At 41.3% G+C, this 12,925-nt stretch overlaps 1 protein-coding gene across 1 annotated transcript; it reads left to right on the plus strand.

The window, feature by feature from the left end:
• Positions 1–390: 390 nt before the first annotated feature.
• Positions 391–12,240, plus strand: LOC132896213 (troponin C, skeletal muscle). The gene is made up of 6 exons (XM_060936942.1): positions 391–482; positions 4,666–4,720; positions 4,997–5,140; positions 5,321–5,435; positions 11,313–11,449; positions 11,853–12,240. The coding sequence occupies exons 1-6, from the start codon at positions 480–482 to the stop codon at positions 11,882–11,884; spliced, it is 486 nt and encodes a 161-aa protein (XP_060792925.1). The 5' UTR covers positions 391–479; the 3' UTR covers positions 11,885–12,240.
• The last annotated feature ends 685 nt before the right edge of the window (positions 12,241–12,925 follow it).

The raw sequence follows: 12,925 nt of genomic DNA on the forward strand, positions 1-12,925 counted from the left end.
GTAATGTCACAAATCTTACCCATCTCCTATTTCACTGGATAAATGTGTGTGCATGAGTGTGTATGTGCATATCTGTATGTGATGACTAGTGTCTATGTGCTGTTGGAAGAATCTCTGGTTATCCACTGCCAAAATAACCTCTCAGTGTCCCCCCGCCCTTAGCTTTTTTCCTGATAAGTGGCATTGGGGCATTATCTAAATATGGGTCAATAGAGTTTTCTCCTGGGACATAAAGTATTAAAGTAGGATGCAAGGACAGGGGTGGTACTTTTGAACAAAGCAGAGCACACATTGGTCACTAGGTTCCCAGTCTAGACCTTCGAGCCCAATCCTGAACTTTCTGGAAAGCAGGTAGACATAGTGAGGGGGTACTTATTAGAGGAGTAGGCAGCTCCTTGGTTGGACACTTGTGGGAAACAAAGATCCTATTCTTTCTGTTGTTCTTCAGTCAAACGCACTGTAATCAACAGGCCCTCAACATGGTAAGAGCACCGTAATGGGCTACAGTTTAGTGATGTTTAGTTCATAGAAACGGAGAAGAACATTCAGAAGAGCTTTTACTGCATCTATATAGATTTTTTTTTTAGGTTTGGACTGGTTTGAAGATGCTGCATCCAAACATACGGTAGATAAATCTGACAGTCAGCCTGTTTTTAAGGTTTAAAACTCTTCTGAGTGATGTAAAACAGTGCGCAGTTGTTTTGCAGGACATTTTCCTCATCTGATTTAGCAAAACACGTATCAGAAGCCGAATGCTGCAAATTGAAGAAAATAACTGTAGAATTAGAAGAAGAATAGGAAATATGTATGATTTACAACAGTAAGTGCTTTCAAGTAATCTAAATCGGAAAGTGGAAGAAAAGAGTTGTTTGCTGGTGAGCTAAAGATTTCTTTTTGTTTGTCAATGTGTTTTTTTTTATATTTGTGCACATTGAAGATGTATGTGTGCTAGGGTGCATCAGTTGCCCTCACTTTCATAAAATCTGATGCATTTTTGTTCGGGTGTTCCTTTTCACCAATAAAGACATCCTGTAAAATTTTTTGACCATATTCAAAAGTCTAATGGTGGCACCATGAGGTTCATTTTTTGCCAAAAAAACGCTTATTTTAAGGTTTGAATCACAATGTTGGACTCCATTTATTGATTTCTTGTGACGCAGAGATCATGTTAAGAACCTTTGCAAGGGATTGAGAAGCATTAATGTGATTCATAATACATTTGTATTGTTTAAAAGTAGTTGAACAATGATTCAATGAACAGCTAAAACTCAAACTGTGCTTGATAATATATTTAGAATATGTACTAAAAATGTGTATCTAAGATATTTGGTATACTCTATAAGGTGCCATAATGTTTCATGAAAAGTGATCGAAATTTTGTCATAAAAGTAATAAAATAGCAGCTTTTTCCATAACTTTGAGCTCCTGGTGCCACCATTAAACTTTTGAATTTTGTCAAAATATTTCACTCAGTGTGTTTTCTTACCAAAAGGAACATAAAAACAAAAATGCATCATGATCGGAGGAACTTTTCATTTTTAGGGGGCAACTGATGCACCCGTGTGTGTGTGTGTGTGTGTGTGTGTGTGTGTGTGTGTGTGTGTGTGTGTGTGAGACAGAGAGAGAGAGAGAGTGTAAAAGTGCCCTTTGGCATTTGTGTTGTGATAAATTACAGAGATGATAGAGAAGAGGACATGTGAGGAGAAGGAGCATTATCTTAATGCCAGTCTTCTTCTGGAACACTCCACGGCTGCTGAGGGAATTAATTTGAGCTATATTAGTGCACTGAATACACAGTTGTGGAATGTGTTCCAGTGTTAAAATCTCTGGCTTTTTGGATGCCAGGTGTGCTGGCGGTTTATGTATCTCATTGCGCTTGGTAATATTAGTAAGGTTAAATAGGAATCGGTTTGAGCCTGAATGTGCAGATTATTTATCATCACGTTGAAAGGAGAGTAAAAGCATTGCACCTTTCCCACTCAAAGAGGACAAATGCTGCATGTATGTGAACAACAAGGTTCTTGACATCTAGATTCAGCGCCACTATTGAATGCAGTGTATTTGATTTGATTGCATCTTCTAGCAAAGTGTTTTCTGGATTCATAAGAATAAAATATGAAACATCATTCATTCCAAATCAGAAATCAACGAGTGCAGAATTCCAGCCTCGGATCTCAGACCTGTCCTGGCGTCCTGTATTTTAGAGATGTGGTAGACTGAATGGGATAAATGTCCCGAAAACAAATTGCACGAAATTCATCTCATCTCATCTCATTATCTCTAGCTGCTGCATCCTGTCCTACAGGGTCGCAGGCAAGCTGGAGGCCATCCCAGCTGACTACAGGCAAAAGGCGGGGTACACCCTGGACAAGTCGCCAGGTCATCACAGGGCTGACACAGAGACACAGACAACCATTCACACTCACTTTCACACCTACGGTCAATTTAGAGTCACCAGTTAACCTAACCTGCATGTCTTTGGACTGTGGGGGAAACCGGAGCACCGGGAGGAAACCCACGCGGACACGGGGAGAACATGCAAACTCCGCACAGAAAGGCCCTCATCGGCCACAGGGCTCGAACCCGGACCTTCTTGCTGTGAAGCGACAGCGCTAACCACTATACCACTGTGCCGCCCCTGCATGAAATTAACCCTGTTATTAAAAAGACACTTTTATCCCCATTCAAAAGTAAACATGATCAAGTGGTATACACCAGGTGTCGGACTGGACATACAAGGCTCACCCATTGTTGTTGGTTTTTTTTGAGGATAGGTTCCCTTTTGAGTCTGGTTCCTCTCGAGGTTTTTTCCTCATGTCGTCTGAGGGAGTTTTTCCTTGCCACCATCACCACAGGCTTGCTCATTGGGGATAGATTAGGGATAAAATTAGCTCATGTTTTAAGTCATTCAAATTCTGTAAAGCTGCTTTGCGACAATGTCTATTGTTAAAAGCGCTATACAAATAAACTTGACTTGACGGCTTTTTTTTTTTTTATTATTAAAAAGTGAAGAACCACCAACATGCCATCTTTGCAAGATATTGTTGACAATCAAGCATATTTTACTCTGCTGCCCTGGGCTAAACGCCACAAGAAAACTTTTTTACTCGCAAAATACCTTGGATGATGGTTTTAAGAAGCTGCCACCACCAAACGTGTTAGTTTCTGTCACATATGTTTTTAAAGCAGCTCATTTAGTGATTTATTCACTTGTTTTATTTTTGATATATTTGATGCAATTTTATTTGTTTTAATTATTTATTTAGGGGCGGCACGGTGGTGTAGTGGTTAGCGCTGTCGCCTCACAGCAAGAAGGTCCGGGTTCGAGCCCCGGGGCCGGCGAGGGCCTTTCTGTGTGGAGTTTGCATGTTCTCCCCGTGTCCGCGTGGGTTTCCTCCGGGTGCTCCGGTTTCCCCCACAGTCCAAAGACATGCAGGTTAGGTTAACTGGTGACTCTAAATTGACCGTAGGTGTGACTGTGAGTGTGAATGGTTGTCTGTGTCTATGTGTCAGCCCTGTGATGACCTGGCGACTTGTCCAGGGTGTACCCCGCCTTTCGCCCGTAGTCAGCTGGGATAGGCTCCAGCTTGCCTGCGACCCTGTAGAAGGATAAAGCGGCTAGAGATAATGAGATGAGATGAGATGTTAGGTGCTGACATGGCATTAAAAAAAAAAATCACTTCATTCCAAATCATGTGGGTTGGTTTCACTTTGGTGCTGTAAAATATACAGTTGACTGCAATATTATTCATGATTTTTTTTTAAATTATATCCTGATCATTTCATATTTGCATCACTTCAGGTTTGGCAGCTTGTGACAGTAGTTAAGTAGAAATTACGCACACAAAAAATCCATTGTGTTGAAGTAAGATTTTTTTTAACCCAATTTAGTGTAATAATGTAGGTGGTACAGTAATTCAACACTTGAAATCTTGATGTGTTGGCAGTATACACTAAAGATATCTCATCTCATCTCATTATCTCTAGCCGCTTTATCCTGTTCTACAGGGTCGCAGGCAAGCTGGAGCCTATCCCAGCTGACTACGGGCGAAAGGCGGGGTACACCCTGGACAAGTCGCCAGGTCATCACAGGGCTGACACACAGACAACCATTCACACTCACATTCACACCTACGGTCAATTTAGAGTCACCAGTTAACCTAACCTGCATGTCTTTGGACTGTGGGGGAAACCGGAGCACCCGGAGGAAACCCACGCAGACACGGGGAGAACATGCAAACTCCACACAGAAAGGCCCTCGCCGGCCACGGGGCTCGAACCCGGACCTTCTTGCTGTGAGGCGACAGCACTAACCACTACACCACCGTGCCGCCCCCACTAAAGATATAAACCTTAAATCAAATTATTGATCATGAAATACGGTATTAAAATGAATTTTACTTGAGTGTCCACTACTCTTTTACAGTATATGACTCACATACTGTTGCTGGTCAAAGAAATATTGTTTTTTTTTCCGTGGAAACTTCAATTCAGAGCTTCAGCTTGATGAACTATATCATAATTAAATGATAAGAAATTAAATGCTGATAAAGTGTGCTTTCTCCATCAAATGGTCTGTAAGTCAAACTGCATTATAGTTTCACAATGGTTTATCATGCTGTCTTTCTTTCCCATTCTTTATTTCCATCTCCACCATTTTTGTAGCCGACTGAAGCCCAGACTGATGCCCGCTCCTTCCTGAGCGAGGAGATGATCACTGGTGAGGTTCTTCTTGTGTGCATGACAGGGGCTATGATTATGTTCACATCCGTTACATGTACTGTAAATCTAACTACATGGTTAATAAAACGTATAATTTGGATGGAGCAAGCTTGTTCCATACGCACAAATCATGCAAGCATGCTAATATATATTTGCAGATGGAGCCCACACTTGATTATATATGACTGAGGAGTAAATAAACTATACAAACAAGCATAACGTGTTATCACATGTTATCTCTATCATGATTTGATCTGTTTGTTTGTTGCTGTAGAGTTTAAGGCTGCCTTCGATATGTTTGATACTGATGGAGGCGGCGACATCAGCACCAAGGAGTTGGGAACCGTGATGAGGATGCTGGGTCAGAATCCAAGCAGAGAGGAGCTGGATGCCATCATTGAGGAGGTTGATGAAGACGGTATGGTTTTACCTGAATAATGAGATATCAGCCAGTGCTTTTGAAACAGCCTTTAAAATAAAAAATAAAAATTAAAAAAACATGCTAACTCTGAAAATATTTTCCCTCTAAATTGGGCAGATGCAATCTGTGCATTGTTTCTCATCTGATGATGAAATATAATGAATTGTGTTGCGTTAGGCAGCGGCACCATTGACTTTGAGGAGTTCTTGGTGATGATGGTGCAACAGATGAAAGAAGATCAGGCAGGCAAGAGTGAGGAAGAGCTGTCTGAATGCTTCCGTGTCTTTGACAAGTATGGAAACTACTTCAGTTCAGTTCAGTTTTATTTGTCATTTGTATGTTAACACAGGGTCAACATTACAATGAAATGCGTTGGATGAGAGAAGAAACAGAAGCGAGTCTCTCAGCATTGGAGCCCTACAGGAGTTTAACAGTCTAGCAATATATAAAAAGTCAAAGTTGTAAATATAAAATAGAGATAAAATAAAAATAGAAATAATTAAAAGTCAAAAGTCTTTCGCAGAGATAACAGTCACTGGATAGACTAATTGGGTTTGTTCAACAAGGGTTTAAGGAATTTTTTTTTTTACTTTAAAATGTTTATGTATGACTGTAGCACATAGACTGGAATTGCAAAAGCTCTCATCTGATTTTTGTACTTCTGGACTGAATTCAGCCGGTCATAATGCCAGCTACTTCTTGGATTGATATAATCCAATCTGATATTTTTTTTATCAATTAATACACAAAAGTCTGTTAAAGGAGATATGCAGAACCTTTATTTTTAAATACATTTCTGAGTGGATAGTATCTCTATCCTTGACTTTTGTATGCTGCATAAATGGGAATAAAAAAATATATTTTTGAGAGTTAAAATCGACCGCAAAATTGGCATTCGAGCTGCCCCGCTGAGCCAGCCAGCCCTGAGTGAGTGACGTCACAGTGGTTTTAAGGCCGAGGCCTTCGACAGCTATAGACCAAAGCCAGACTCGGCAGGCGAGAGTGGTTGCAATGGCCTCTCCGTTTGGATTATTGGAGATTCTTCAGATTCCTCAGATAGTATTACATCTGACTGTGATAGTCCTGAAATTGGAGTGTGTGTACATGCTACTGCTATACATGTAGAACCGTATCAGTTCGAACCATCGGAAAACGAATCCGATAGTTACACGTCGGCCACGGAGGCCCCTACCTTAGGAAATAAAGCCAGAGAACAAAGCCGTCTAGAGAATTGGATGGAATTGAACTGACAGTCTCATGTGACGCTCATTAAAACAGGATAGGCGTTATAACTTATGCAACACACAATACAAGTTACATGTATTAATCTAAATGCAGGTAAACAATGAGTGTTGCTGTTTTTGTTATGTAACCAAATGAGAGTCGTATCTTACCCGTCTGTGTTCTCGCTTCTTGAAGGCCGAGCTTGTGGCCGATTGTTTTGAAACAATCTGACTTTCAGTTCTTTGTTCAGTTCTTCGTTCATTCACCTCTTCCACGTAAAGATGAGATATTGCTGCTGAGGCAAGCATATCCAGTGAAGAAATCTGACGACTGGTCCACTCATTCTCCATTTTCTCCATACTGAGTACTCTGTCATTACTGCTCGGCTCTCACTCCGGGAGAACTGGTGCAACTGAACATACTTTCCTTTTCTTGTAGTTTTCTTTTCCTTTAATTGTTAGTACTGCACCCTCTTTCAATACAGGCTTATAGCCAAGGCTCCTCAACAGATCAGAGGTTTTGTAAGAGTCATCAGTAAAATGTGCAGAGCAGAAGAGAGACCACTTCATAGACGCCCAATCCATGAATTTCTCGCAAAACACGTCCAAATCTTTGCAGTTTGAACATTCTTGGGCCACGAATGCAACATAAATCCACCTTCTGTCGTGATGCTGCACCCGCCAGCGACACATCTACGTGGCATGGCGATAAATTAGCTCAAAATGGAGGATCAAAGTTGCAGTTAGCTCTGTGTTTTAGTATAGCAGAAATGGTGATGAGACTGATAGACTTCCTGCTGTGACGTCACAGATGTCAAGGTCATTCACTCAGACCACTACCTGTATGAACCATTTTAATCGTAACTAGATAGAACTCGATGCCAACGGCATCGATGGGGATGCCTCCGCCCGGTAGACCACACGCCTTATTAAGTTGTGATTAGGGGATGGACATTTGACCTCACAGTAATCTTGACCTGGTGAAATTACTTATATCAGCCTTGGAGATATTGTGCTCGCAAGGTTATTGGACAGACATTTGACCTCACGGGGACCTTGACCTTAGACCTTTTGATCTCAAAATTTAATCAGTTTATCTTTGTCCCCAAATGCACAAATGGTGAAAGTTTGGTGAAATTCCTTTCATTCGGCTTGGAGATATTGTGTTCACAAGGTTATTGGACAGACATTTGACCTCACGGGGACCTTGACCTTAGACCTTTTGATCTCAAAATCTAATCAGTTCATGTTTGTCCCAAAGCACACAAATGGTGAAAGTTTGGTGAAATTCCTTTCATTAGCCTTTGAGATATTGTGTTCACAAGGTTTCGGGACGGACGGACGGACGCACGGACAGACGGACAACCCGAAAACATAATGCCTCCTGCACCTTACGGTGGCAGAGGCATAAAAATTACTATATTAGATTTATTGTTAACACTTAAAACTATTCCTTTGCCATTGTTGAGGTCTCAAGGCATTTACAACCCCGATTCCAAAAAAGTTGGGACAAAGTACAAATTGTAAATAAAAACGGAATGCAATAATTTACAAATCTCCAAAACTGATATTGTATTCACAATAGAACATAGACAACATATCAAATGTTGAAAGTGAGACATTTTGAAATTTCATGCCAAATATTGGCTCATTTGAAATTTCATGACAGCAACACATCTCAAAAAAGTTGGGACAGGGGCAATAAGAGGCTGGAAAAGTTAAAGGTACAAAAAAGGAACAGCTGGAAGACCAAATTGCAACTCATTAGGTCAATTGGCAATAGGTCATTAACATGACTGGGTATAAAAAGAGCATCTCGGAGTGGCAGTGGCTCTCAGAAGTAAAGATGGGAAGAGGATCACCAATCCCCCTAATTCTGTGCCGACAAATAGTGGAGCAATATCAGAAAGGAGTTCGACAGTGTAAAATTGCAAAGAGTTTGAACATATCATCATCTACAGTGCATAATATCATCAAAAGATTCAGAGAATCTGGAAGAATCTCTGTGCGTAAGGGTCAAGGCCGGAAAACCATACCGGGTGCCCGTGATCTTCAGGCCCTTAGACGGCACTGCATCACATACAGGCATGCTTCTGTATTGGAAATCACAAAATGGGCTCAGGAATATTTCCAGAGAACATTATCTGTGAATACAATTCACCGTACCATCCGCCGTTGCTAGCTAAAACTCTATAGTTCAAAGAAGAAGCCGTATCTAAACATGATCCAGAAGCGCAGACGTCTTCTCTGGGCCAAGGCTCATTTAAAATGGACTGTGGCAAAGCGGAAAACTGTTCTGTGGTCAGACGAATCAAAATTTGAAGTTCTTTATGGAAATCAGGGACGCCGTGTCATTCGGACTAAAAAGGAGAATGACGACCCAAGTTGTTATCAGCGCTCAGTTCAGAAGCCTGCATCTCTGATGGTATGGGGTTGCATTAGTGCGTGTGGCATGGGCAGCTTACACATCTGGAAAGACACCATCAATGCTGAAAGGTATATCCAGGTTCTAGAGCAACATATGCTCCCATCCAGACGACGTCTCTTTCAGGGAAGACCTTGCATTTTCCAACGTGACAATGCCAAACCACATACTGCATCAATTACAGCATCATGGCTGCGTAGAAGAAGGGTCCGGGTACTGAACTGGCCAGCCTGCAGTCCAGATCTTTCACCCATAGAAAACATTTGGCGCATCATAAAACGGAAGATACGACAAAAAAGACCTAAGACAGTTGAGCAACTAGAATCCTACATTAGACAAGAATGGGTGAACATTCCTATCGCTAAACTTGAGCAACTTGTCTCCTCAGTCCCCAGACGTTTACAGACTGTTGTAAAGAGAAAAGGGGATGTCTCACAGTGGTAAACATGGCCTTGTCCCAACTTTTTTGAGATGTGTTGTTGTCATGAAATTTAAAATCACCTACTTTTTCTCTTTAAATGATACATTTTCTCAGTTTAAACATTTGATATGTCATCTATGTTCTATTTTGAATAAAATATGAAATTTTGAAACTTCCACATCATTGCATTCCGTTTTTATTTACAATTTGTACTTTGTCCCAACTTTTTTGGAATCGGGGTTGTATAAACAAAAAGTGAGGCCATGGTTCTGAGTGTCTCCTTTAAGGTTTGTGAAATACCACATACTGTAGACTGCTGCTGTAAAGTCAGCTGCTTTAGTACAACTGACAGTTCTGCCAGAGAAATACATATATCCTTTATATAAAGTCACAATACAGTAATGTAAGGATGTTTATGTCATGACCACAGTTCACCTATGTTATAAAACTTGTTATCCATATGTTCAGAGTAGGCGGCACGGTGGTGTAGTGGTTAGCGCTGTCGCCTCACAGCAAGAAGGTCCTGGGTTCGAGCCCCGGGGCCGGCGAGGGCCTTTCTGTGCGGAGTTTGCATGTTCTCCCCGTGTCCGCGTGGGTTTCCTCTGGGTGCTCCGGTTTCCCCCACAGTCCAAAGACATGCAGGTTAGGTTAACTGGTGACTCTAAATTGACCGTAGGTGTGAATGTGAGTGTGAATGGTTGTCTGTGTCTATGTGTCAGCCCTGTGATGACCTGGCGACTTGTCCAGGGTGTACCCTGCCTTTCGCCCGGAGTCAGCTGGGATAGGCTCCAGCTTGCCTGCGACCCTGTAGAAGGATAAAGCGGCTAGAGATAATGAGATGAGACTTATAATAACATTATGAGCCTGTCAGTGCTGAAAAAAAGTGGATTACTTTGACAGGGATGTTTGCCCCATAGGATTACATTGTATAGCCATTTTGCGGTTGCAGGTTATTGTGTGGGCGGCACAGTGGTGTAGTGGTTAGCGCTGTCGCCTCACAGCAAGAAGGTCCTGGGTTCGAGCCCTGGGGCCGGCGAGGGCCTTTCTGTGTGGAGTTTGCATGTTCTCCCCGTGTCCGCGTGGGTTTCCTCCGGGTGCTCCGGTTTCCCCCACAGTCCAAAGACATGCAGGTTAGGTTAACTGGTGACTCTAAATTGACCGTAGGTGTGAATGTGAGTGTGAATGGTTGTCTGTCTATGTGTCAGCCCTGTGATGACCTGGCGACTTGTCCAGGGTGTACCCCGCCTTTCGCCCGTAGTCAGCTGGGATAGGCTCCAGCTTGCCTGCTACCCTGTAGAAGGATAAAGCAGCTAGAGATAATGAGATAATGAGGTTATTGTGTTCTAACTCAATCCATCCATCCATCCATTTTGGCATATCCTTACAGTGACATGGCTGCTCTGACGGTTTCAGCCATCAAAGTGTCTAAGGAACATTACAGTAGTGGTTTCCCTTTGCCTTCTACTGGATTATTATAGAGGCTTTCTCCTCTCAACCATTCACACTCACACCTATGGACAATTTAGAGCCCCAATTAGCCTAACCTGCATGTCTTTGGACTGTGGGAGAAACCAGAGCACACCCATGCAGACACGGGGGAAAAACATGCAAACTCCATACAGAAAGGCCCCTGTCGGCCGCTGGGCTCAAACCCAGAACCTTCTTGCTGTGAGGTAACAGTGCTAACCACTTACACCACCATTCTAATTCAATACTGGACTGATTTCAATCGTTTTTGTTCCTAGTAAATATTTGGAACCAAAAAGTTGGGAAAATACAGCCCAGATTAAAAAGAGCTTAACCCAGAACTTTCCTTTAAGATCCTGATGCTTGAAGCTACGGTATCAACAACAAATATATAGAGCAAATATATTGACTTTCATCCAGGTAATATTTTTTCATTTTAATTTTACACTACTTCTGGGCAACTGTGCCCTACGTGATGGTGTGAAATGTTAAAAAATAATGTGAAACTCTTTAATTCTTCTATCGCTGATTAGCTTTAGAAAATGGAGCAGTTTCCAGTGACTGCTTATACTAAGGATGTGTGTTTTCTGTGAGGTTTCACTGCTATTTTTGTGGTATGAAAAAAAAAAACAGAAACGGAGATGGTTTCATTGACCGTGAGGAGTTCGCTGATATCCTACGTTCCACTGGGGAGCCAATATCAGAGGAGGAGATCGAAGAACTCATGACAGACGGAGACACAAACAAAGATGGCAAAATTGACTTTGATGGTAAAATGAACACCAGTCATGTAAACACACACAAAGCTAGTTCTCATTTCCTTTTTATTATATGTTTAATTTTAATAAATACAAATTAAATTTGCATTCTCATATCTTCACGGGAAAACACGTGCCTGCATGTGCACACATACACACACACACACACACACACACACACACACACACACACACACACACACACACACACACAAGGTATAAGTAATCTAAAATAAAATCATCTTGAAGGTCACATAATCTTGGAATTACATATGCCATATTTTGGTTTACTATAAACATTTTAAAAACCAAAGGTGCATTACACAATAAATTCATTATATGCAAATTCATACACGGCTTGCTAAGATGTAATAACAGCAGTGTCATTATCTTTTTTGGATTTTTCCTCTTCCAGAGTTTTTGAAAATGATGGAGAACATTCAGTAAAGATGCCACATTCCACCCTTTCATCTTCAACTTCATGAAACAACCTGGCAGAAATTTAAACTCATGGAAAATTCATGGAAGAAAATTTATCTCATGGACAATGTGGAATGGATGGGAAGACACACTGGCAATGGCCTTCTGGAATGTTCTCTTTGGGACAGTGGAAATGGCTATAAATAACTCAAACCCTTTAAAGAGGAATTCGTGCTCACACACACCCCCCACCCCATTGCCCATATGTCCCAGCTTCTTCATGACATATGATCTACCGCTCCTTGAAATCATGACCCTCCTTTTGCCCTACTTGCCCACCCTGTAGTGTTCCTAAATAAACCAGACTCAGTCTGCCTTCATGTCTTGGTGTCATGGTAAATGAGGTGTTCACCACCTACTGGTTACAGAACAAGTTCAGAAGTAATTGTGTAATGATGTGCTTTTTCTAAGATTTGCTGTTTCACTATATGACGGTTGTCATTCTTGGTTTGAATAGCAGAAGCAGATATTACTACTAACAATTCTATAAAGAATGTGATCAAACAATGCTCCTATCTCATCCATCCCTTCAGTCCACCATAATCAAAGCTTCAAGGTAATCAGGTTTCTGACACAATGTTTCCGACAGGCTGGACAGAGTGATTCTATGGCTTGTCTTTCCCCAGTCCTCTTTTGCTTCTTCTAACCACTAACAGCATAGTCCTTGTCCTTATACAAGAGTGTCCTTCTCCAGTTAGGTATCTCAAGGCAATACTAAAGTTTTCTCCACCTGTACTTACCTCCTGAAGTAAAAGATTTTCAGTGATCTTCACATAGCCATGCATGTTACTATGCGATGGGATTAGAGTCCCATACGAAAAAGAACAGTAAAGAACTTATAAGAGTTTGCCACTGTCTTAGTAGTAAATCCTTATAAATATAAGGATAAATCCTTATAAGGATTTATAAATAAATATATATGCCATGTATGATTTACTCCTGAAAGTGGCCCATTTTGCATCTTCCTCATACAAATTTTTTATGAAAATCTAGTATGTATGAAGTGAA

This window comes from Neoarius graeffei, chromosome 13 (assembly GCF_027579695.1).
Source record: "Neoarius graeffei isolate fNeoGra1 chromosome 13, fNeoGra1.pri, whole genome shotgun sequence".
NCBI classification, from domain to species: Eukaryota; Metazoa; Chordata; class Actinopteri; order Siluriformes; family Ariidae; genus Neoarius; species Neoarius graeffei.

Coding starts and splice junctions, on each gene's coding strand:
- LOC132896213 (XM_060936942.1), top strand. Junction 4,721..4,996: donor GAGCGAGGAGATGATCACTG/GTGAGGTTCTTC, acceptor TTGTTGCTGTAG/AGTTTAAGGCTGCCTTCGAT. Junction 5,141..5,320: donor TGAGGAGGTTGATGAAGACG/GTATGGTTTTAC, acceptor GTGTTGCGTTAG/GCAGCGGCACCATTGACTTT.